The 22175-nt window shown below is 45.6% G+C and overlaps 1 protein-coding gene across 8 annotated transcripts in view; it reads right to left on the bottom strand.

Moving 5' to 3' along the window:
- Window positions 1–22175, bottom strand: part of LOC140404474 (casein kinase I-like) — a 291996-nt gene that overhangs the window by 53606 nt on the left and 216215 nt on the right. For all 8 annotated transcript variants that reach the window (XM_072493070.1, XM_072493065.1, XM_072493073.1 and 5 more), the window contains 2 exons: window positions 7657–7741; window positions 471–619 (listed from right to left, as the gene is read on the bottom strand). In XM_072493070.1, the coding sequence (XP_072349171.1) occupies window positions 471–619; window positions 7657–7741 (234 nt within the window). The remainder of the gene's footprint in view (window positions 1–470; window positions 620–7656; window positions 7742–22175) is intronic.

Here is a 22175-nt window from a genome sequence, read left to right as displayed (position 1 = left end):
AGGACATCCTTTTAAAAAAAAAATTTAGAATACCCAATTTTTTTTCCCCCCAATTAAAGAGCAATTTAGCATGGCTAATCCACCTCACCAGCATATCTTTGGGTTGTGGGGGTGAAGCCCACGCAGACACGGGGGGAATGTGCAAACTCCACACGGACAGTCACCCAGGGCCGGGATTCGAACCCGGGTCCTTAGCGACGTAGGCTGCAGTGTTAACCACTGTGCCACGTGCAGCCCGGGCTCCATGACATCCTAACTGGGGAGCAGACCCCCCCCACCCCCGCCAATCCCCTCCCCCCACTGACCATTTCACCCCCACCTTCACATCTCTACCCCCCCCCCCCCCCCTCCATTGTTTGGTTAATGAATCATATGTTGCCCACTCCATGCCTTGTGGAATGGACATCTTAACCGCAACCGAGTAATTTGTTCCATGTTTAGAGAAGCATAATAGCAGCGTTGTTACTTACTATTTGCCTGCCAGTCCAGTCGTATGCATAATCAAAAGCGTAGCCCTTGCTTTCAAAAAGATCTGTTAACAGTGTGCGTAAATACTGGTAGTCTGGTTTTTCAAAAAAGTCTAACCTCCTCACGTAGCGGAGGTACGTCGCCATCTCCTCTGCAAAGCAAGAAAAAAAACGGCGGTGAAAACATAAAACCAGAAAGATCTGGAACAGACTCAGAAGACCGGGCAGCATCTGCAAGATAGTTAACATTTCAGATCAATCACCTTTCATTAGAATTGCTCAAAGTTAGAAATGTAACGGTGTTTAAGTAAATACGGACACATGGAACACTGGAAGGGGTGAGGGGCACAAAGAACATGAGAAGGTCTACACGGTAGCACAGTGATTAGCACTGTTGCTTCACAGCGCCAGGGTCCCAGGTTCGATTCCCGGCTTGGGTCACTGTCTGTGCGGAGTCTGCACGTTCTCCCTGTGTCTGCGTGGGTTTCCTCCGGGTGCTCCGGTTTCCTCCCACAAGTCCCGAAAGTCGTGCTGTTAGGTGAATTGGACATTGTGAATTCTCCTTCAGTGCACCCAAACAGGCATCGGAATGTGGCGACTAGGGGCTTTTCACAGTAACTTCATTGCAGTGTTAATGTAAGCCTACTTGTGACAATAAAGATCATAAAATGATAGGGTGCCGATCTGCAGTGACTGATGGGCGCAAGATAACGGGCATGAGGAAAAAGGGGGCGGTAATGGGACACTAAGGTAACAAGAGAGGTGGAGTAACTGGCACCATTTCCAACACCTGCAGTCTATGAAAACGGGAACAGTGGTTCTAACCACTGCACTATTGGGGTGGGGGAAGGGGTGTGGATGGTGAAGAAAGAGACAAAGTAAAGTTAGTTTATTGGCATGTTTGAGCAGAAACACTCAAAATACTTCTGTGGGACAAATGAATTGCTCTGTATTCACTGGAGGTTATCTCAAGCAATTCTATCTTTACAAAAGCAACCAGATAACCAACATAGGGTAATGCAGGGGGCAATAAAGGAATGAGGGATACACAGATGAGGGCGCAGTCCTGTCCACAGACACGGAGTAGATTAAAAGTTGGATCACAAATTACATAGCAATTTTTAGAATTTACAGTGCTGAAGGAGGCCATTCGGCCCATTGGGTCCGCACTGGCCCTTGAAACCCTACTTAAGCTCACACCTCCACCCTACCCCCGTAACCCGACCTAACCTTTTGGACACTAAGGGACAATTTTAGCACAGCCAATCCAACTAACCTGCACATCTTTGGACTGTGGGAGGAAACCGGAGCACCCGGAGGAAACCCACGCACACACGGGGAAAATGTGCAGACCCCGCACAGACAGTGACCCGAGTCTGGAATTGAACCTGGGTCCCTGGAGCTTGAAGCAGCAGTGCGCCGCAATCCTACAAATCCTTCCGACAAGCCAACTCCAAAAATGTGCTATGAGCTCTCTGATCTTCAGAGAGGTCACCGGGATGCTACAAGTCGCGACAAAAGGAACACAAGAACATAAGAACTAGGAGGAGTAGGCCATCTGGCCCCTCGAGCCTGCTCCACCATTCAATGAGATCATGGCTGATCTTTTGTGGACTATTTTCTAAACGGTGACAAAATTCATAATGCTGAAGTGCAAAGGGACTTGGGAGTCCTAGTGCAGGATTCTCTAAAGGTAAACTTGCAGGTTGAGTCCGTAATTAAGAAAGCAAATGCAATGTTGTCATTCATCTCAAGAGGCTTGGAATATAAAAGCAGGGATGTACTTCTGAAGCTTTATAAAGCATTAGTTAGGCCCCATTTAGAATACTGTGAGCAATTTTGGGCCCCACACCTCAGGAAGGACATACTGGCACTGAAGTGGGTCCAGCGGAGATTCACACGGATGATCCCAGGAATGGTAGGCCTAACATACGATGAACGTCTGAGGATCCTGGGATTATATTCATTGGAGTTTAGGAGGTTGAGGGGAGAGTTAGGGCGTGGAATGCCCTGCCTGCAACAGTAGTGGACTCGCCAACACTAAGGGCATTCAAATGGTCACTGGATAGACATATGGACGATAAGGGAATAGTGTAGATGGGCTTTAGAGTGGTTTCACAGGTCGGCGCAACATCGAGGGCCGAAGGGCCTGTACTGCGCTGCAATGTTCTATGAATCTATGAATCTAATAGAAACTTACAAGATAATGAATGGCTTAGATAGGGTGGATGTAGGGAAGTTGTTTCCAATAGCAGGTGAGACTAGGACCCGGGGGCACAGCCTTAGAATAAAAGGGAGTCACTTTAGAACAGAGATGAGGAGAAATTTCTTCAGCCAGCGAGTGGTGGGTCTGTGGAATTCATTGCCACAGAGGGCGGTGGAGGCCGGGACGTTGAGTGTCTTTAAGACAGAAGTTGATAAATTCTTGATTTCTCGAGGAATTAAGGGCTATGGAGAGAGAGCGGGTAAATGGAGTTGAAATCAACCATGATTGAATGGTGGAGTGGACTCGATGGGCCGAATGGCCTTACTTCCACTCCTATGTCTTATGGTCCTATGGTCTTATGGACTCAGCTCCACTTTCCGGCCCGAACACCATAACCCTTAATCCCTTTATTCTTCAAAAAACTATCTATCTTTATCTTAAAAACATTTAATGAAGGAGCCTCTACTGCTTCACTGGGCAAGGAATTCCATAGATTCACAACCCTTTGGGTGAAGAATTTCCTCCTAAACTCAGTCCTAAATCTACTTCCCCTTATTTTGAGGCTCTGCCCCCTAGTTCTGCTTTCACCCGCCAGTGGAAACAACCTGCCCGCATCTATCCTATCTATTCCCTTCATAATCTTATATGTTTCTATAAGATCCCCCCATATCCTTCTAAATTCCAACGAGTACAGTCCCAGTCTACACCACCTCTCCTCGTAATCCAACCCCTTCAGCTCTGGGATTAACCTAGTGAATCTCCTCTGCACACCCTCCAGTGCCAGTACGTCCTTTCTCAAGTAAGGAGACCAAAACTGAACACAATACTCCAGGTGTGGCCTCACTAACACCTTATACAATTGCAGCAGAACCTCCCTAGTCTTAAACTCCATCTATCTAGCAATGAAGGACAAAATTCCATTTGCCTTCTTAATCACCTGTTGCACCTGTAAACCAACTTTTTGCGACTCATGCACTAGCACACCCAGGTCTCTCTGCACAGCAGCATGTTTTAATATTTTATCATTTAAATAATAATCCCTTTTGCTGTTCTTCCTACCAAAATGGATAACCTCACATTTGTCAACATTGTATTCCATCTGCCAGACCCTAGCCCATTCACTTAGCCTATCCAAATCCCTCTGCAGACTTCCAGTATCCTCTGCACTTTTTGCTTTACCACTTATTTTAGTGTCGTCTGCAAACTTGGACACATTGCCCTTGGTCCCCAGCTCCAAATCATCTATGTAAATTGTGAACAGTTGTGGGCCCAACACTGATCCCTGAGGGACACCACTAGCTACTGATTGCCAACCAGAGAAACACCCATTAATCCCCACTCTTTGCTTTCTATTAATTAACCAATCCTCTATCCATGCTACTACTTTCCCCTTAATGCCATGCATCTTTATCTTATGCAACAACCTTTTGTGTGGCACCTTGTCAAAGGCTTTCTGGAAATCCAGATATACCACATCCATTGGCTCCCCGTTATCTACCGCACTGTTAATGTCCTCAAAAAATTCCACTAAATTAGTTAGGCACGACCTGCCCTTTATGAACCCATGCTGCGTCTGTCCAATGGGACAATTTCCATCCAGATGCCTCGCTATTTCTTCCTGGATGATAGATTCCAGCATCTCCTCTACTACCAAAGTTAAGCTCACTGGCCTATAATTACCCGCTTTCTGCCTGCATCCTTTTTTAAACAGTGGTGTCACGTTTGCTAATTTCCAATCCGCCGGGACCACCCCAGAGTCTAGTGAATTTTGGTAAATTATCACTAGTGCATTTGCAATTTCCCTAGCCATCTCTTTTAGCACTCTGGGATGCATTCCATCAGGTCCAGGAGACCTGTCTACCTTTAGCCCCATTAGCTTGCCCATCACTACCTCCTTAGTGATAACAATCCTCTCAAGGTCCTCACCTGTCATAGCCTCATTTCCATCAGTCACTGGCATGTTATTTGTGTCTTCCACTGTGAAGACCGACCCAAAAAAACCTGTTCAGATCCTCAGCCATTTCCTCATCTCCCATTATTAAATCTCCCTTCTCATCCTCTAAAGGACCAATATTTACCTTAGCCACTCTTTTTTGTTTTATGTATTTGTAGAAACTTTTACTATCTGTTTTTATATTCTGAGCAAGTTTACTCTCATAATCTATCTTACTCTCCTTTATAGCTTTTTTAGTAGCTTTCTGTTGCCCCCTAAAGATTTCCCAGTCCTCTGTCTCCCACTGATCTTTGCTACGCCTTTCAGGAAAATAAACAGAATTTTTAACTTCTGTGGCGAATATGATATTTAGTATATTCTACACAATCTAATTATTTCAAATCAATCAATGAAAGAAAACAGCAAATCTAAAGCACTCAGCACCTCTCTCATTTAGATCTTCATTACTTTCGGGTTTCAGTTTTACAGCTTTCTCCTAAACTGGCTTGCCCAGAGAAGTATAAAAATAGCCACTTTGGAATGGGCACACAGAGGTGATGATGGGTTGGGGGAGGCGCGGATGGGGGAGGCGCGGGTGGGGGAGACGCGGATGATTTCTCTCTGAATGGATCCAACACACAGAATGAGGATCCTGTCCGTCTCACTCAGCTCAGACAGGAATCATTCTGGGCTGGCATCTGCCACACAGCTGCTGAGCAATAGTTTCCTTCATGTTCTTTGGGAAAGAATGCTACTGCTCCTTTGTATTAGTTTCACAGCGCTACATTCTATTAGGTACCAGCCCAATGGCATCATGCAATATAAAACTGAGCAAGCATTTAGCTGCTTATAAAACCTGTGGAGATAAGGAGTGATTGATAAGTGATAAAAGTGCAGGATTAAAGGCGGTGGAAATGCGACTGTAATTTAACAAGAAGTGTGTCCAGGGGAGATATAAACGGAAATGATGCAGCACCTTCAGCAGCTGTGGCGAATAAAACAAAGATACAAAAAATATGCTTTCACATTCACATTTTCACATGATGGAGCAAGATGTCTATTGGTCCAAACAAATAAACAGGCTGTTCTACTTTGGAAGACTTCTGCGCTCATTCTCAATAGAATCCTGGAATGGCAATAGCAAACTCCCATTGTCCAAAAGCTACTTCATCGAGTAGATACAAACAAAGCCTCCCTACATATATCCTCACTCAAAGCACTTGGCGCTACTGCTGTTATGACAACATAACATCCCATGTGTAATAATAATAATAATAATGATGATGATGTGTGGTGACCTTTGTGAGGATATCTTCAGGGAGTAAAGTGTAGAAAAAGACACTTGAAGCTAGATTCATCAACAAAGCTAAATTTATTTACACTACTTAAATTAAAGTTCGACACTTATTTCTATAGTAATCAAATAGATTATATTAAACTACACTCACTAACATTATCTCTATACTCTAAGTGTAACTATATTCTATCCTCTCTAGTTCTACTATAGACTTTACTCCAGCCTCCTCTCCTCTATTCCACTCTCCCAGAAGCCTAAGAGTCAGTGCCATTTATAGTACTGTCACTGGCGCCATCTAGTGGCTAATTGTAACATGACATTAACTCTTCGCAAGCTGTACATTTCTATAATGTCACACTATGTACACTGCGTTCACATCATTCAGCTGAATACTGGACCAGTCAACATCCAGCCAGGTCCAAGTTAGGGGAAGCAATGGCATAGTGGCAGTCCAGAGACCCAGGGTAATGCTCTGGGGTCCCGGGTACAAATCCCACCATGGCAGATGGTGAAATTTGAATTCATTTCAAATCTGGAATTAAAAGTCTAACGATGACCGTGAAACTATTATTGATTGGTTCACTGATGTCCTTTAGGGAAGGAAGTCTGCCACCATGTGACTCCAGACCCACAGCAATGTAGACGACTCTTAAAATGCCCCCTGTTCATGACAATTAGGGCATTGGCAATAATGCTGGCCCAGCCAGCGATGCCCACACCCCATGAATGAATAGAAAAAAACATTGTCTCACCATCAATTATCTCCCTGGCGTGAAAAATCTCTGAACAGGAGTAAGCCAATTAGCCCCTTGAGCCCGTTTCACCGCTCAATGAGATTGTGGCTAACCTGCAACCTAACTCCACATCCGAGAACGGCCTCACCATTGTCAGCTGTACAAATGCACACAAAGGTCTCCATAAAAACAAATGCTAAAGAACCATCAGAACAGTATATGGGCTAAATGACAAAAAACTCTCGGTGGGGAAAGTCAATGACTAGTCATACGCAGAATAGTAAGATGCAAACAATATTCAAGTTGCAGCGAAGTATCAAACCCCTGAAGGCCCAGGTTACATCCTGACCAAGATTTCAGCGATTCCACTGGATAACTATGAGCAAAATGCATGTCAAACCGGGTCAATTATTGTAACATTGAATGGCAAATGTGTAAAACTCCATCTGCAGTGGTTCTTAAAGAAGAAAGTTATTCCGCCTAAGTCTCGCAAATCAATAAAGTTTATCCCGAGGCAAAAATAATCGAATTCACGATCCTGTAGTTGCACATTCTTCTATTTTATTGTCTGGTCTTTCTGACTGATCCCAAACCAGCCCACAGTTGATATAATATTCTCGTGCAAAAGGCATGGCTTAAAATTGGTGCAATGATTGTCAAGTGTTGTTCGCTCCTCAGCAATAAACATAGCTTCATGTGTGAAGAGCTCCATCATTGCTCAGTGGGATGCCTGGCTGAGGAATACGGAATTTGGTTAACTGAGTAACAAGAGCAACGCCTCTCAGAAGAGTTTAATACCAAGGAGAGAATACAACACGTTTTTATGAGGAAGGTGAGGGGTGGTCAACCGAAGAGATGCAACCACTCTGCGGATACACTTTCTTCACCATAAGACAATGCAGTTCGTCTCTGAGGTCCTATCACACTCAGAATCCCAAGAATCACGCCATTTCTTCTTGGCCCACAGTGAACAAAGTTTGTAGGGGCCCCATCTAAGATGTGACCTATGCAAAACGTACCTGGAAAGCTCTCACAGAGAACCTCAATCGGAGTGTTTCGTTTCGTATCCCCAATTTTCTGATAGCGTTCTTTTAACGTTTCTGCCTGGAAGCAAAAAGAGTCAATTTAACTATGTGTAACATGCACATAATTGGCTGACACACCAGGTAGTGAAAAACAATGTTAGGCGACATCGGAGAAGTAATTAATCTTGTCATTTTAGTAGATTTTATGGAAAATCCATCAAACCAAAGATTGCACATTTAGCCAAGTACTGATCAGAACAATTAGTGTGCAACCAACGATGGTAATATGAGCATACATATCGTACATGCTGGTTTTGCCCAGGGGTGGGGAGGGGAGAAAGGGTAAGAGGGTAAGTTGTGTAGGCAGACATACAGCTATATGCACATACACCCTTCAGCTCACAGTTACGTTCTGGGGGATGCAGTTCCACAGCAAAACTGAACAGAAGTGCATTGCTTTTGCAAGCTACGGAACAAGAGAGACACAGAGAAGATTCATGAGAATGAGTTGTGTTTTGGCAAGCAAAGCTCGCAACGTTCACATACTCAAGCCACAAGAGCCCCGGCAGTCAGTAAAACAACTGGCCCAATTAGTGCCCTTGAGGTATGGAAACGCCAGAGTGAAATCATGCATAGAATCTGTCAACCCACTGAACTCAACAATTTTGACTTGGCCGGTTTGACAAACCTTCGAAGTTCCCTCAACATGGGGCACAAGAGCTGAAATTTAGACCAATCTGTTATGAGCTACTAAATTTAATGCAGGTCGAGAATCGGCCTGTTCAGTCACTTGAAGACCCATGTCAGAAACCCGCGGTGCTGAGTTACACCATCCTTAAATCAAAATAATTACAATCCCTATCTTGGGATTGTCTCAACTCCCTGGTTAAGGTCCAACTCCAGAACTTTCTCCAATGCTCTATTATATACAGGTATGCAGCAATACAGGGGCCACACGATGTGAGCACGGGAGCAGCTGCATTTCCCTCTACTTACCTTTGAATCCTGTCTTGTATCCTGATGCACATCCCATAATTACATTTTTGGGGGGAATACACGTGTTGGGCGATCCTGGCTAGATTTTAGCGATGGGTAATTGGGCTAAATGGAAAAAAAACCTTGTTTGATTGAGGCGGTCGGAGGAGGAGGAGGAGGGGGGGGGCAGCTTACGCTGGCAGTTTTCTGGTGAGCGGGGCCCTCCCCCTCAGCGGTGTTGGCAGTATCGGGATGGTGGCTGCCATTACCAATGATGTTCTGGATGAGGATCTCAGCTCCGTGGTGCAGGCTTTTGAGCTCACTATGATGAACAGCAAAATATCCTCGAGAGAATAGTGCAAGTGGAGAGGAGAATCCAGTTATTTGATGAAGCAATTTAACTGGGCTCTCCTTTGGTCCTTGGATATGTGGTCTATCCTGATCACATTCTTCATGGAGCAGGGGCCGGACAGGGTGTGCTTGTGCGCCCAGACTCTTGCGTGGCGTCAAGCTGAGTTCAGTCATTGCACTGGACCAACTGTATTGCTGTTTTTCTGTCCTCCTCTGTATCTATGTATGTTGAGACATTTTTGCTATGCCTGCCATTCCTGTGGTTTTTAGTGTTATTTGTTCAAATGGAAAAGATTCGATAAAAATACTTCTATAAAAAAGCATGCAGCAATACAAAGCTGACCCTGGCATTGAAGCCTACAGCCGCAACAATCTCAATGTTCTTTCTCATTTCACACTCTTGGTACACTTCTGGTTTGCATTCCTTGGTAGTGGGTTCCCCTCTACTTACCTTGCCATGTAGGAACCAGCCAAAGAAATCTTGCGCAAAATGTAAGACAATGATTACGCATCATATATTTGCATGCTCTTTCTTAAATAAAAATGTTCATTTGTTTCAGCAGGCCGTTACATAGCAACCAAGTATTTAAAAAATGCATAGTAACCAGCTTATGGCTGGTGGAACATGGGACATAAAATTAGCATTGTAAATCGGACAATTTGAAATAATAAAAGTGTTACATGCCCACGCTCAAAACTCTCAACAGCTGGTGTTTACCAGTCATATGTAATTCTCACAGCAGGTTGATAAACAGGCTTGTGTGTATGTGTTTGTCTATAAAGCTCACCTTTGATCAACAGAGACTACCACAGGGAACAATGTCTATTTATTGTTCCTTCAGAAGCCAACATCGAGACCGAGACAAGGTGGCTAAGTATCCAATTGGTTGTGTTAAAACTGTTCCATCCTGCGACAATGGAGCCACCCAAACCAGAGGAAGAGCAATTCCATATTGTCTGCCGAATGCTGGAACAGTTTTGGAATTTTGTTTGGATATTTGAATTTAGGGTAGAAACGAGCAGGGACAGGGAACGACAGTGTAATGGGGAAAGTCAAGAGAAGGTTCAAGTGAGAAGAGCCAGGGCAGCACGGTGGCGCAGTGGGTTAGCACAGGGGCAGCACGGCGCCGATGTCCCAGGTTCGATCCCGGCTCTGGGTCACTGTCCGTGTGGAGTTTGAACATTCTCCCCGTGTCTGCGTGGGTTTCGCCCCCACAACCTAAAAGATGTGTAGGTGGATTGGCCACGCTAAATTGTCCCTTAATTGGAAAAAATAAATTGGGTTCACTAAAGTTATTTTTTTAAAAAGATCTGATGAACTGACTGAAAAAATCTTTCCCAGATTATAAAAAGTAAAAGCATGTGGAACTCTGAGCCATTAGGTATCATCTTAAATAGTCACACCTACACCTCTCCCTTTTAATAATTGAACAGGGGCCAAGTTATTAACATCCCTTTGATTTACTCCATCCATTTTTGCATCAGCAACTGCAAGTAGCTACAAGTTTAGGGAGCTGGGTTGTCACTAATGCAGGTGTAATCACAAACCCAGGGATCATTCAACCTATTAGTTTCACACTCTGTCTGCCTTTGGCTCTGTAGTTGGCACTGATGCTTCACAGCTCCAGGGACCTGGGTTCGATTCCCGGCTTGGGTCACTGTCTGCACGTTCTCCCCGTGTCTGCGTGGGTTTCCTCCGGGTGCTCCGGTTTCCTCCCACAAGTCCCGAAAGACACCCATGTTAGGTGCATTGGACATTCTGAATTCTCCCTCAGTGTACCCGAACAGGCGCCAGAGTGTGGCGACATAGGCATTTTCACAGTAACTTCATTGCAGTAAGCAATACAAGTAAGCTTACCCGTATCACGAATAAAGATTATTATAATTATTACTGACACTGTGCCGAATGATCAAACAAAGGGGGAGGGATTGAGAAAATAAGCTGGAATGGCTCTGTGCTTAAAGCACCGGCCGATGGAAATTTGGCACCGGGTCAAGCCTCCGCTGTACTCCGTAATCTAACAAATCAGTCACACGGATCTACGCTGCGCTGGGGCAGTGCCGATAATTAACCAATCCAACTCATTAATAGGACCTGAAGAGATACAACTGCCGCTAGGCCCTAGGACTTTGTGCGAAATAATAGCAAACAAAGGTTATTGTTCTAATAACCTGTTGCCAAGTGTGAGGCTATCCATTTTGGGAGGAATAACAGCAGAATGGATTATTATTTAAGCGGTAAGATGTTAAAACATGCTGCTGTGCAGAGTGACCTGGGTGTGCTGGTGCACGAGTCGCAAAAAGTTGGTGTGGAAAGCAGGTGATGAAGAAGGCTAATCGAGTTTTGTCTTTCATTGCTAGAGGGATGGAGTTCAAGACTAGGGAGGTTATGCTGCAATTGTATAGGGTGTTGGTGAGGCCACATCTGGAGTATTGTGTTCAGTTTTGGTCTCCTTACCTGAGAAAGGACATATTGGCACTGGAGTGAGTGCAGAGGAGATTTACTAGGTTGATCCCAGAGTTGAGGGGATTAGATTATGACGAGAGGTTGAGTAGACTGGGACTGTACTCATTGGAGTTTAGAAGGATGAGCGGGGATCTTATTGAAACATATAAAATTATGAAGGGAATAGATAGGATAGATGCGGGCAGGTTGTTTCCACTGGTCGGGGAAAGCAAAACTAGGGGGCATAGCCTCAAAATAAGGGGAAGTAGATTTAGGACCGAGTTTAGGAGGAACTTCTTCACCCAAAGGGTTGTGAATCTCTGGAATTCCTTGCCCAGTGAAGCAGTTGAGGCGCCTTCTTTAAACGTTTTTAAGAAAAAGATAGATACCTTTCTAAAGAATAAAGGGATTCGGGGATACGGTGTACGGGCCGGAGAGTGGAGCTGAGTCCACAAAGATCAGCCATGATCTCATTAAATGGCGGAGCAGGCTCGAGGGGCCAGATGGCCTACTCCTGTTCCTAGTTCTTATGGTACTGACTATACATGCATTGGGAAACCTGCTCGTGCTACGGCCTTGTATTTTGCTAATCTGCATCTCTTTGGGCGTCGGTTGAGTGAGGTGTGGCCGTGAGGAAGAGAATGTGTCCTCCACATCCGGCAAAGAGAAATTCTACCTGTGTGAACTTCTAAGTAGATAACGACGCGGGTTAGTGATGGGTTCCCTGTGTTGGTAAATCCAGCAGCTTGGAATAAAACAACTTAAATGCCTCCCAAGGACACTAATGATCGCTGTGCTCCCGCAAAGAGTTAAAAATGATGGGTCAAATGGCCTCCTTCTCCACTGTAACAATTCATTGATTCTGAAACCGAGAGAAATTACTTTTGTTTTAAAAAAAAAACAAGCAAATGCTGCACAAATGCCTGGTACTGCTCACACAATTTCCAATTCTCTTTTCTTGTCCTAGTTACAAAACAGAAGCGGAGTGCCAGCATTGCTCCTGAAACGGGTTCAAGTGTACTAATTGATCTCCCGCAGTGCTGCACATGGGGAGTTGAGCAGGCGTCGATCCTCAAATGAAGCAGAGTTAAAGGGCAGGGGATAATTGGACCAGATGCGGCGATATAATTCAGCCCTTGTTATACAGTCGGCCCTCATCATTTCTTTCAAATACACAATAATCCGAGTGAAGTAGCAAATCACTCTGGCTATTTGTGATGCAGTTGTTGGTCGTTTACAAAGAACAAAGAACAAAGAAATGTACAGCACAGGAACAGGCCCTTCGGCCCTCCAAGCCCGCGCCGACCATACTGCCCGACTAAACTACAATCTTCTACACTTCCTGGGTCCGTATCCTTCTATTCCCATCCTATTCATATATTTGTCAAGATGCCCCTTAAATGTCCCTATCGTCCCTGCTTCCACTACCTCCTCCGGTAGCGAGTTCCAGGCACCCACTACCCTCTGCGTAAAAAACTTGCCTCGTACATCTACTCTAAACCTTGCCCCTCTCACCTTAAACCTATGCCCCCTAGTAATTGACCCCTCTACCCTGGGGAAAAGCCTCTGACTATCCACTCTGTCTATGCCCCTCATAATTTTGTATACCTCTATCAGGTCGCCCCTCAACCTCCTTCGTTCCAGTGAGAACAAACCGAGTTTATTCAATCGCTCCTCATAGCTTATGCCCTCCATACCAGGCAACATTCTGGTAAATCTCTTCTGCACCCTCTCTAAAGCCTCCACATCCTTCTGGTAGTGTGGCGACCAGAATTGAACACTATACTCCAAGTGTGGCCTAACTAAGGTTCTATACAGCTGCAACATGACTTGCCAATTCTTATACTCAATGCCCCGGCCAATGAAGGCAAGCATGCCGTATGCCTTCTTGACTACCTTCTCCACCTGTGTTGCCCCTTTCAATGACCTGTGGACCTGTACTCCTAGATCTCTTTGACTTTCAATACTCTTGAGGGTTCTACCATTCACTGTATATTCCCTACCTGCATTAGCCCTTCCAAAATGCATTACCTCACATTTGTCCGGATTAAAATCCATCTGCCATCTCTCCGCCCAAGTCTCCAGACAATCTAAATCCTGCTGTATCCTCAGACAGTCCTCATCGCTATCCGCAATTCCACCAACCTTTGTGTCGTCTGCAAACTTACTAATCAGACCAGTTACATTTTCTTCCAAATCATTTATATATACTACAAAGAGCAAAGGTCCCAGCACTGATCCCTGTGGAACACCACTGGTCACAGCCCTCCAATTAGAAAAGCATCCCTCCATTGCTACCCTCTGCCTTCTATGGCCTAGCCAGTTCTGTATCCACCTTGCCAGTTCACCCCTGATCCCGTGTGACTTAACCTTTTGTACTAGTCTACCATGAGGGACCTTGTCAAAGGCCTTACTGAAGTCCATATAGACAACATCTACTGCCCTACCTGCATCAATCATCTTAGTGACCTCCTCGAAAAACTCTATCAAGTTAGTGAGACACGACCTCCCCTTCACAAAACCGTGCTGCCTCTCACTAATACGTCCATTTGCTTCCAAATGGGAGTAGATCCTGTCTCGAAGAATTCTCTCCAGTAATTTCCCTACCACTGAAGTAAGGCTCACCGGCCTGTAGTTCCCGGGATTATCCTTGCTACCCTTCTTAAACAGAGGAACAACATTGGCTATTCTCCAGTCCTCCGGGACATCCCCTGAAGACAGCGAGGATCCAAAGATTTCTGTCAAGGCCTCAGCAATTTCCTCTCCAGCCTCCTTCAGTATTCTGGGGTAGATCCCATCAGGCCCTGGGGACTTATCTACCTTAATATTTTTTAAGACACCCAACACCTCGTCTTTTTGGATCACAATGTGACCCAGGCTATCTACACCCCCTTCTCCAGACTCAACATCTACCAATTCCTTCTCTTTGGTGAATACACCGAGGATAGGTCTTATGAGGAAAGGTTGAGGGAGCTAGGGCTTTTCTCTTTGGAGCGGAGGAGGATGAGAGGCGACTTAATAGAGGTTTATAAGATCATGAGGGGGATGGACGTTCAGAGACTATTTCCTCGGGTGGATGCTGCTGTTACAAGGGGGCATAACTATAAGGTTCAGGGTGGGAGATATAGGAGGGATGTCCGAGGTAGGTTCTTTACTCAGAGAGTGGTTAGGGTGTGGAATGGACTGCCTGCTGTGATAGTGGAGTCGGACACTTTAGGAACTTTCAAGCGGTTATTGGATAGGCACATGGAGCACACCAGAATGACAGGGAGTGGGATAGCTTGATCTTGGTTTCGGACAATGCTCGGCACAACATCGAGGGCCGAAGGGCCTGTTCTGTGCTGTACTTTCTATGGTCCAAGGCCTATGAATATCTCTCTACCACCGGCTGGGCAAGGCAAAATGAAGAGGCGGTAACGTAACCTCCAATCGGACGCCAATGTGACAAGTCTATGTGGGTAATTCACATCAGAAATGTGGACTCAAACATAGAACAGGCTGGCAAACCTACAATTAAAATGTGACTAAGGGATCTTATTCAAATGAGAGATTTTTATTTTATATATATATATATATATATATTTCTGGAAAGCGAAAGAAAAGTTGGAAGCAGCTGGCCATTTGGTCACAACCTCCTTTTGATATTTCTATCCTACAAAAGTGACAGCTTCACCGTCAGATACAATCCTAAACACACACAAAACTACTAACTACCGTTGACACTGTGAACATACTATCAATGTTCTGGATCAGCTGGCAGCATTTAGCAACACCAATTTCTTAACACAGCTCAAGCCTCGAACGGAATGCAAACCTCAGCACCGTTTGTCCCCAGGAACATCACATGCCTCTTCTCATCCCACTGGGGCCCTGTGATAAGCTAATACGGACACATTCGCAATAGCCCCGTTTACAACAATAATCTTCATTGTCACAAGTAGGCTTACATTAACACTGCGATTACGTTACGGTGAAAAGCCCCTAGTCGCCACATTCCGGCGCCAGTTCGGGTAATTTCAATCAGAAGACATATCAGAATGGTGAAAAGGCTGGTATAATTAATCTAGCTTCACAAATCACAAAGCTCATGTATAGATACTAAAAGCACTTAGGGGCTGGTTTGGCACAGTGGGCTAAACAGCTGGCTTGCAATGCCGAACGAGGCCAGCAGCGCGGTTCAATTCGCGTACCGGTCTCCCTGAACAGGTGCCGGAATGTGGCGACTAGTGGCTTTTCACAGTAACTTCATTGAAGCCTACTTGTGACACCAAGTGATTATCATATTATTATCGTAAAAGATTTGGAATACAAAAGTGAGGATGTGATACAATACAGTGGTATTGTCCTGTGATCAGATTTAATTGCATTCAGTTTGGGCACCGTATCTCAGGAAGGGTATAATGGTCTCAGAGGGGATACAGTGCAGATTAAAGGTAATGGCTTAAAAGGTTAAATTATGGAGACAGGTGGTATGAGTGTAGTTTACGTTTCGCAAGTTGAGTTGCGATCTCATTGAGATGTTTAAAATAACACTGGGAAGTGACAGCACAGAGCAAAACTATTTCTGGTGAGGGAATTTAGAATTTATATTAGCATTCGCCAAGTTATAAATGAAATTAGAAACTACTTTTTGCCACACGTTCCACACGCAGTGGAAAATTCAAAAGTTTCTCCCCAGTTCGGGTGTTCGAGATTGAGGTCAATACATTTTTGATGAATAAGGTTATCAAAGGGTACGGTGAAAAAGCAGGTCAATATGGAGTTGAGGTGCAAATCAGCCGCGACAAGAGAATGGGATAGCATTGGAACAGGCCATTCAGCCCCTTTAGCATATTTTGCCATGAAACGAGATCTCCATCTTAACTCCATCCACCTGCCTTGGCCGAATTTCTTTCAATACCTTTGGCTAGCAAGAACGTCAAGTTTAAAATTAATTGAGTTAGCATCCAAGGTTCCAGTATTTCACAGCTCTCCCACCCTCTGCGGGGGGAAAAGTGCTCCCGAACTTTTCTCCTGAACGGCCCGACTCTGACATTAAAGTTACGTCCCACTGCCGCACATTTTCCACCCAGTGGGAAAGGTTTATCCCGACCTTACACCAAAAACTTTGATTGCATCACCCTTTAATCTTCAACATTCCAGCGAGTACAACCCAACTTTAGGTTATCTTTCTTCACAACCGAACCCTTGGAATTCTGGCAACATTCTAGTGAATCCATATTACTCTCCTTCCAAGATCATTATGATCCCACGGTGTAGTGTTCAGAACCGTAGTCCAGATGTGGTCTAACAAGGCATTTTATAACTGTAGCAGAACATCCTCCCAATCATATTCTAGCCCCATTAGTTATTAAAATTCACATTCCATTAATTTTTCAAATAAATTTGTACCAAACCACTACAAATGGACCCTAGATTTCTTAGATCGCCATTGTTCCTAATGGAACACTATTTAAATAACACTCAAGTCTATGCTTTTGCAAGTGCTATGCTTTCTGGTGTAGACACAAGTGGGCCGAAAAGCCTACTTCTGCACCGTAACCATTCTACGGTCCAAGAAGGATGATGTCGTGCTTGCCTCTGTTGAAATCCATCTGCCAGATCAGTGCAGAGAAGGTTGCCAGGAAATTTAAGGGAGGTTTTTACACTTGCGTAGAGCTCCGATTGAGTGGATCGAGGAAGACTGTTTTCTCTGGTTGGAAAATCGGTGAGGAATATGGTCATCAATTGAATACAATCGACCGGGAGGGGAGAGATCAAAAAGACATTATGCAACACGAGTTCCCGAGTATGAACCGCTTCACCACAGGGACTGATTGCAGCAGAGAACATTGCATCTTTTAAGAGAAAATTAAATATGCATTTGCATCAAAGAAAGATGCAGTATTATGGGGACGAGCAGGGCGGTGGGATTTATGTCTGGGTTGTCACAAATTAACCTTTTCTTTGCTGCTTCTATTTCCTCACAGATGGTGCGCAGGGCTCCTCAAAAACAGTTTGAATTCAACTTCAAGCGAAAACTGTAATGATGATATCCTGCAATCAGAAGTTTATAATGCCCGAGTCAGGAAGCACTTTCGAATCATACGCCTTTAAGAATTTCAGCAATTAACTGCACAGTATTTATGATACCCTTCAGAAACAATATTGCATCATTAAGCTGCCTGCATGAATATGTGCTCATGGGTCACGACTGTTACAGATACTGCCCAAAGAGAATAAAATCTCCATGAAAAATGTTATACAGCAAATTACATAGCTTAGGACACGGTTCAAACGCCTCAGTACTTTTTGCAAGTGTCGCTGAAAACAAAAGAGACATGTCGAAGCTTTACTATTTGATCCGTTTATGCCGCTGTATTGCTTCAACAGATTATCGCAGTACCCGTTTGAAACACGTCCCCGCACCATAAACCCACTGAAGCGGAAGCAGTTTGTCAACCCGATTAATGACGCCACTAAACGTGTAACAAATCTTTCTGCCCATGTACCATCAGAAAGCGAGGAGTTTGCTGCTGCGCACGGTTTCAATTTTGGTGCGTTTTCATCCCAAATTGAGGGCAGGCGGTGGTGTAATGGTATTGTCAGCAGATTAGTAATTCAGAGACCCAGTGTAATGCTCTGGGGACCCAGGTTCGAATCCCGCCACGGCAGATGGTGAAATTTGAATTCAATAAAAATCAGGACTTAAAAGTCTAAAGGTGATCATGAAACCATTGTTGATTGTTGTAAAAAAAAAACATCTGGTTCACTAATGCCCTTTGGGGAAGAAAATCTGTTGTTCTTACCCGGTCTGGCCAACACGTGACGCTGGATCCACAGCAATGTGGTTGACTCTTAAATGCCCTCAGGGATGGGCAACAAATGTTGGCCCGGCCAGCGACGGCCACATCCCATGAACGAATAAAAGATAAATCAAACGCGCAGAGGTTTTTGCCGCCATCAAACTCCTCTATTCCCAACTATCCCACTACAAGCCAACGTCCACTGAAGACACCGAATCCTCGAAAGCGTGCCCAGCTGGTCTAGCGAATCCATATTGCGGGGTTCCGAAAAAGATGTCTGACTTTCACATGCAAAGCAAATATCTTACTGCACTGCAAGGCCTAAAGACCAACCCGGATACACAGATCGGTAAACCTGCCAAAGGGATGGGAATAATCATCCTTAACAAGCACGGTTATATCAACAAATTACACGCCAAAACTTGTTTCCATTCGGTCAGGCGCTCAACATGACCAGACAGCCTTACTCGAAAGTAAGCTTATTGAAAAAAAACACTTGCTGGCTTGTGTAAGAACGATGAGCTGCCATGATATATATATGACAGGGTTCATCCTCACGGCTCACTGCATCCGTGTATGTATGGGCTACCCGAGGCACACAAAAGCGACGTCCCTTTGCAACCCTCTCTTATATCTGTGACTGGATCCACACATCATGAATTGGTCAAATAGTTGGGAGAATTGTTACAATCAGTTCTAAGCAGGTTTGCCACAGACACGGTCAAGGATTCTTTCACATTTGCGAAGGCCATACAGGACTTGCATATCGATAGCAGTGCTGTGTCCATGTGCTTATTTGACATAGTCAGCCGATTCATCAATGGTCCACTTAAGGAAGCGGCGGATATACAAAGAAGAAAAATTACAGCACAGGAACAGGCCCTTCGGCCCTCCAAGCCTGCGCCAATCCAGATCCTCTATCTAAAACTGTCGCCTATTTTCTAAGGATCTGTATCCCTCTGCTCCCCGCCCATTCATGTATCTGTCTAGATGCATCTTAAATGACGCTATCGTGCCCGCCTCTACCACCTCCGCCGGCAATGCGTTCCAGGCACCCACCACCCTCTGCGTAAAGAACTTTCCACGCATATCTCACTTAAACCTTTCCCTTCTCACCTTGAACTCGTGACCCCTAGTAATTGAGTCCCCCACTCTGGGAAAAAGCTTGTTGCTATCCACCCTGTCTATATCTCACATGATTTTGTAGACCTCAATGAGATCCCCCCTCAACCTCCGTCTTTCTAATGAAAATAATCCTAATCTACTCAACCTTTCTTCATAGCTAGCACCCTCCATACCAGGCAACATCCTGGTGAACCTCCTCTGAACCTTCTCTAAAGCATCCACATCCTTTTGGTAATGTGGTGACCAGAACTGTACACAGTATTCCAAATGTGGCCGAATTTGTATCGTGACGACCTAGGCCCGCCTCCATTCCGTGAATCCGTATTCATTGAACTTGTGAACACAGCAACTCGCGCGCAGTTGAGTTCAGCTTTAACGGCACCATGTGTGCCCAAGTAGATGGTGTTGCCATGGGATGCCCTCTCGGCCCAGCCCTCGCAAACATCTTTGCTGGGTTCCATGAGAAACGTGCCTTCAATGGAATGACATCTAACCTCCTACCCCTCGCAGTAGAAGGTTGGTGCGTTAACGATTTAAATCCGCAAACCGTGTAATAATTTCCTTACATAATGTGCTCCACCCTGTGCTGAAATTCACCTGCGAATCGCTCATGACTGGACAGGGATCCACAAATGGAACCTGACCAGTCTGACAGAGGAAGTCAAAAAGGACCTGCAGAGATGGAACACACTCCCACTCTCCCTCGCGGGGCGAGTGCAGATGATCAAAATGAACGCACTGCCCAGGTACCCCTTCCTACTTAGATCTATCCTGATCTATATCCCCCAAGGCCTTTTTCAACTCACTGGACAAATTAATCATGGCGTTTGTATGGGGCGGGGGGTGAAGAATACTAGGATCCCAAAGAAGGTCCTACAGAAAACAAAGTCCAGGGGAGGGATGGCCGACCCAAATCTACAATACTACCACGAGGCGGCGACAGCAGAAGCAGTAAGGGGATGGATTAAGGAGCCAGAAGCTGAGTGGGTGCGCGCGGAGGAGGCCTCCTGCAGGGGCACCTCACTCCGGGCCCTCGCCACAGCAGCACTCCCACCCCCACCCAAAAAACACTCCAGCAGCCCGGTAGTGATAGCCACCCTCCAGACCTGGAACCAACTACGGCAGCAATCCGGCCAGACCGAAATGTCCGATAAAGCCCCCATCTGCAACAGCCATAGGTTCGTACCAGCGCTCACCGACGTCACCTTTAAAAAGTGGAGACAGGACTGGGGGGGGGGGGGGACGGGGACGACACTGACAGTCAGGGAACTATACACCGATGGCAGGTTCACAACGCTGGACGAACTGACGGAAAGATTTCAACTAGCTAGGGACAACAAACGAAGGTACCTGCAGGTTAAAAACTTCCTACGGAAGGAGACACGAACGTACCCACGACCACTTTGACAGACACTACTCGAGGAGTTACTGGACGCAGACATCCGAGGTAAAAGGAAACTGTAGCGACATGTACGAACGACTGGTAGAGAGGGCCGGCACTGTATAGAACACAACAAGGAAGAAACGGGAGGAAGACCTGGGGCTCCAAATAGGGTGGGGACTCTGGGGTGAAGCACTGCATAGGGTCAACTCCACCTCCACGTGCACAAGACTCAACCTAATGCAACTAAAGGTGGTACCATAGAGCCCACTTAACAAGAACACGAATGAGTAGGTTCTTCCCGGAGGTGGAGGACAGATGTGAACGGTGCCAAGGAGGCCCGACCAACTACACCCACATGTTCTGGTCTTGCCCCAGACTTGCTGGGTACTGGACAGCCTTCTTCGAGGACAGATGTGAACAGTGCCAAGGAGGCCCGACCAACTACACCCACATGTTCTGGTCTATCCCCAGACTTGCTGGGTACTGGACAGCCTTCTTCGAGGCAATTTCCAAAGTGGTAGGGGTGAGGATGGAGCCATGCCTGGCAGTCTTCTGGGTATCAGGCCAGCCAGATCTCTTCATGGGGAGGAGGGCGGACGCCTTTGCCTTTGCCTCCCACCTCCCTTTCGAAAATCAAATTCTCCATCCGAGGGTCGGGCGATGGCTTCTTCAGAACATGGGAACCATTGGCCCAATTGTTCCGGGACCTGTTTGTGGCCAACGAACAAGCTGATAACTAATCAAATAGCCAAAATCCAGGGGAATGTAGCCAAAACATGAGAAAAGAGAAAGAGGGAGGGAAAGACAGGGAGGGGGGAGGGGGAGGGGGGTGAACAGTGCAAGAGGGGGCAGCTAAATACAATAGAAAAAAAAGTTGAGCTACAGAGGGGGATTGGGGGGGGGGAGAAAAGAGAGAGGACAGGGGAGAAAGAACAATAGAGGGGGACCAGAGTGGGGAGGAATTTTGCAGTTGACACTAAGATTGGTGGAGTAGCAGATAGTGAAGGGGACTGTCAGAGCATACAGAAGAATATAGATAGATTGGAGAGTTGGGCGGAGAAATGGCAGATGGAGTTCAATCCGGGTAAATGCGAGGTGATGCATCTTGGAAGATCCAATTCAAGAGCGAACTATACGGTAAATGAAAAAGCCCTGGGGAAAATTGACGTACAGAGAGATCTGGGAGTTCGGGTCCATTGTATCCTGAAGGTGGCTGCGCAGGTCGATAGAGTGGCCAAGAAGGCATACGGCATGCTTTCCTTCATCGAAAGGGGTATTGAGTACAATAGTTGGCAGGTCATGTTACAGTTGCATAAGGCTTTGGTTAGGCCACATTTGGAAGACTGCGTACAGTTCTGGTCGCCACATTACCAAAAGGATGTGGATGCTTTGGAGAAGGTGCAGCGGAGGTTCACCAGGATGTTGCCTGGTATGGAGGGCGCTAGCT

Source organism: Scyliorhinus torazame, chromosome 30, assembly GCF_047496885.1.
Source record: "Scyliorhinus torazame isolate Kashiwa2021f chromosome 30, sScyTor2.1, whole genome shotgun sequence".
Lineage (NCBI taxonomy): Eukaryota > Metazoa > Chordata > Chondrichthyes > Carcharhiniformes > Scyliorhinidae > Scyliorhinus > Scyliorhinus torazame.
Note: the sequence above shows the minus strand (reverse complement) of the source record. Positions and strands in the feature narration are given on the sequence as shown.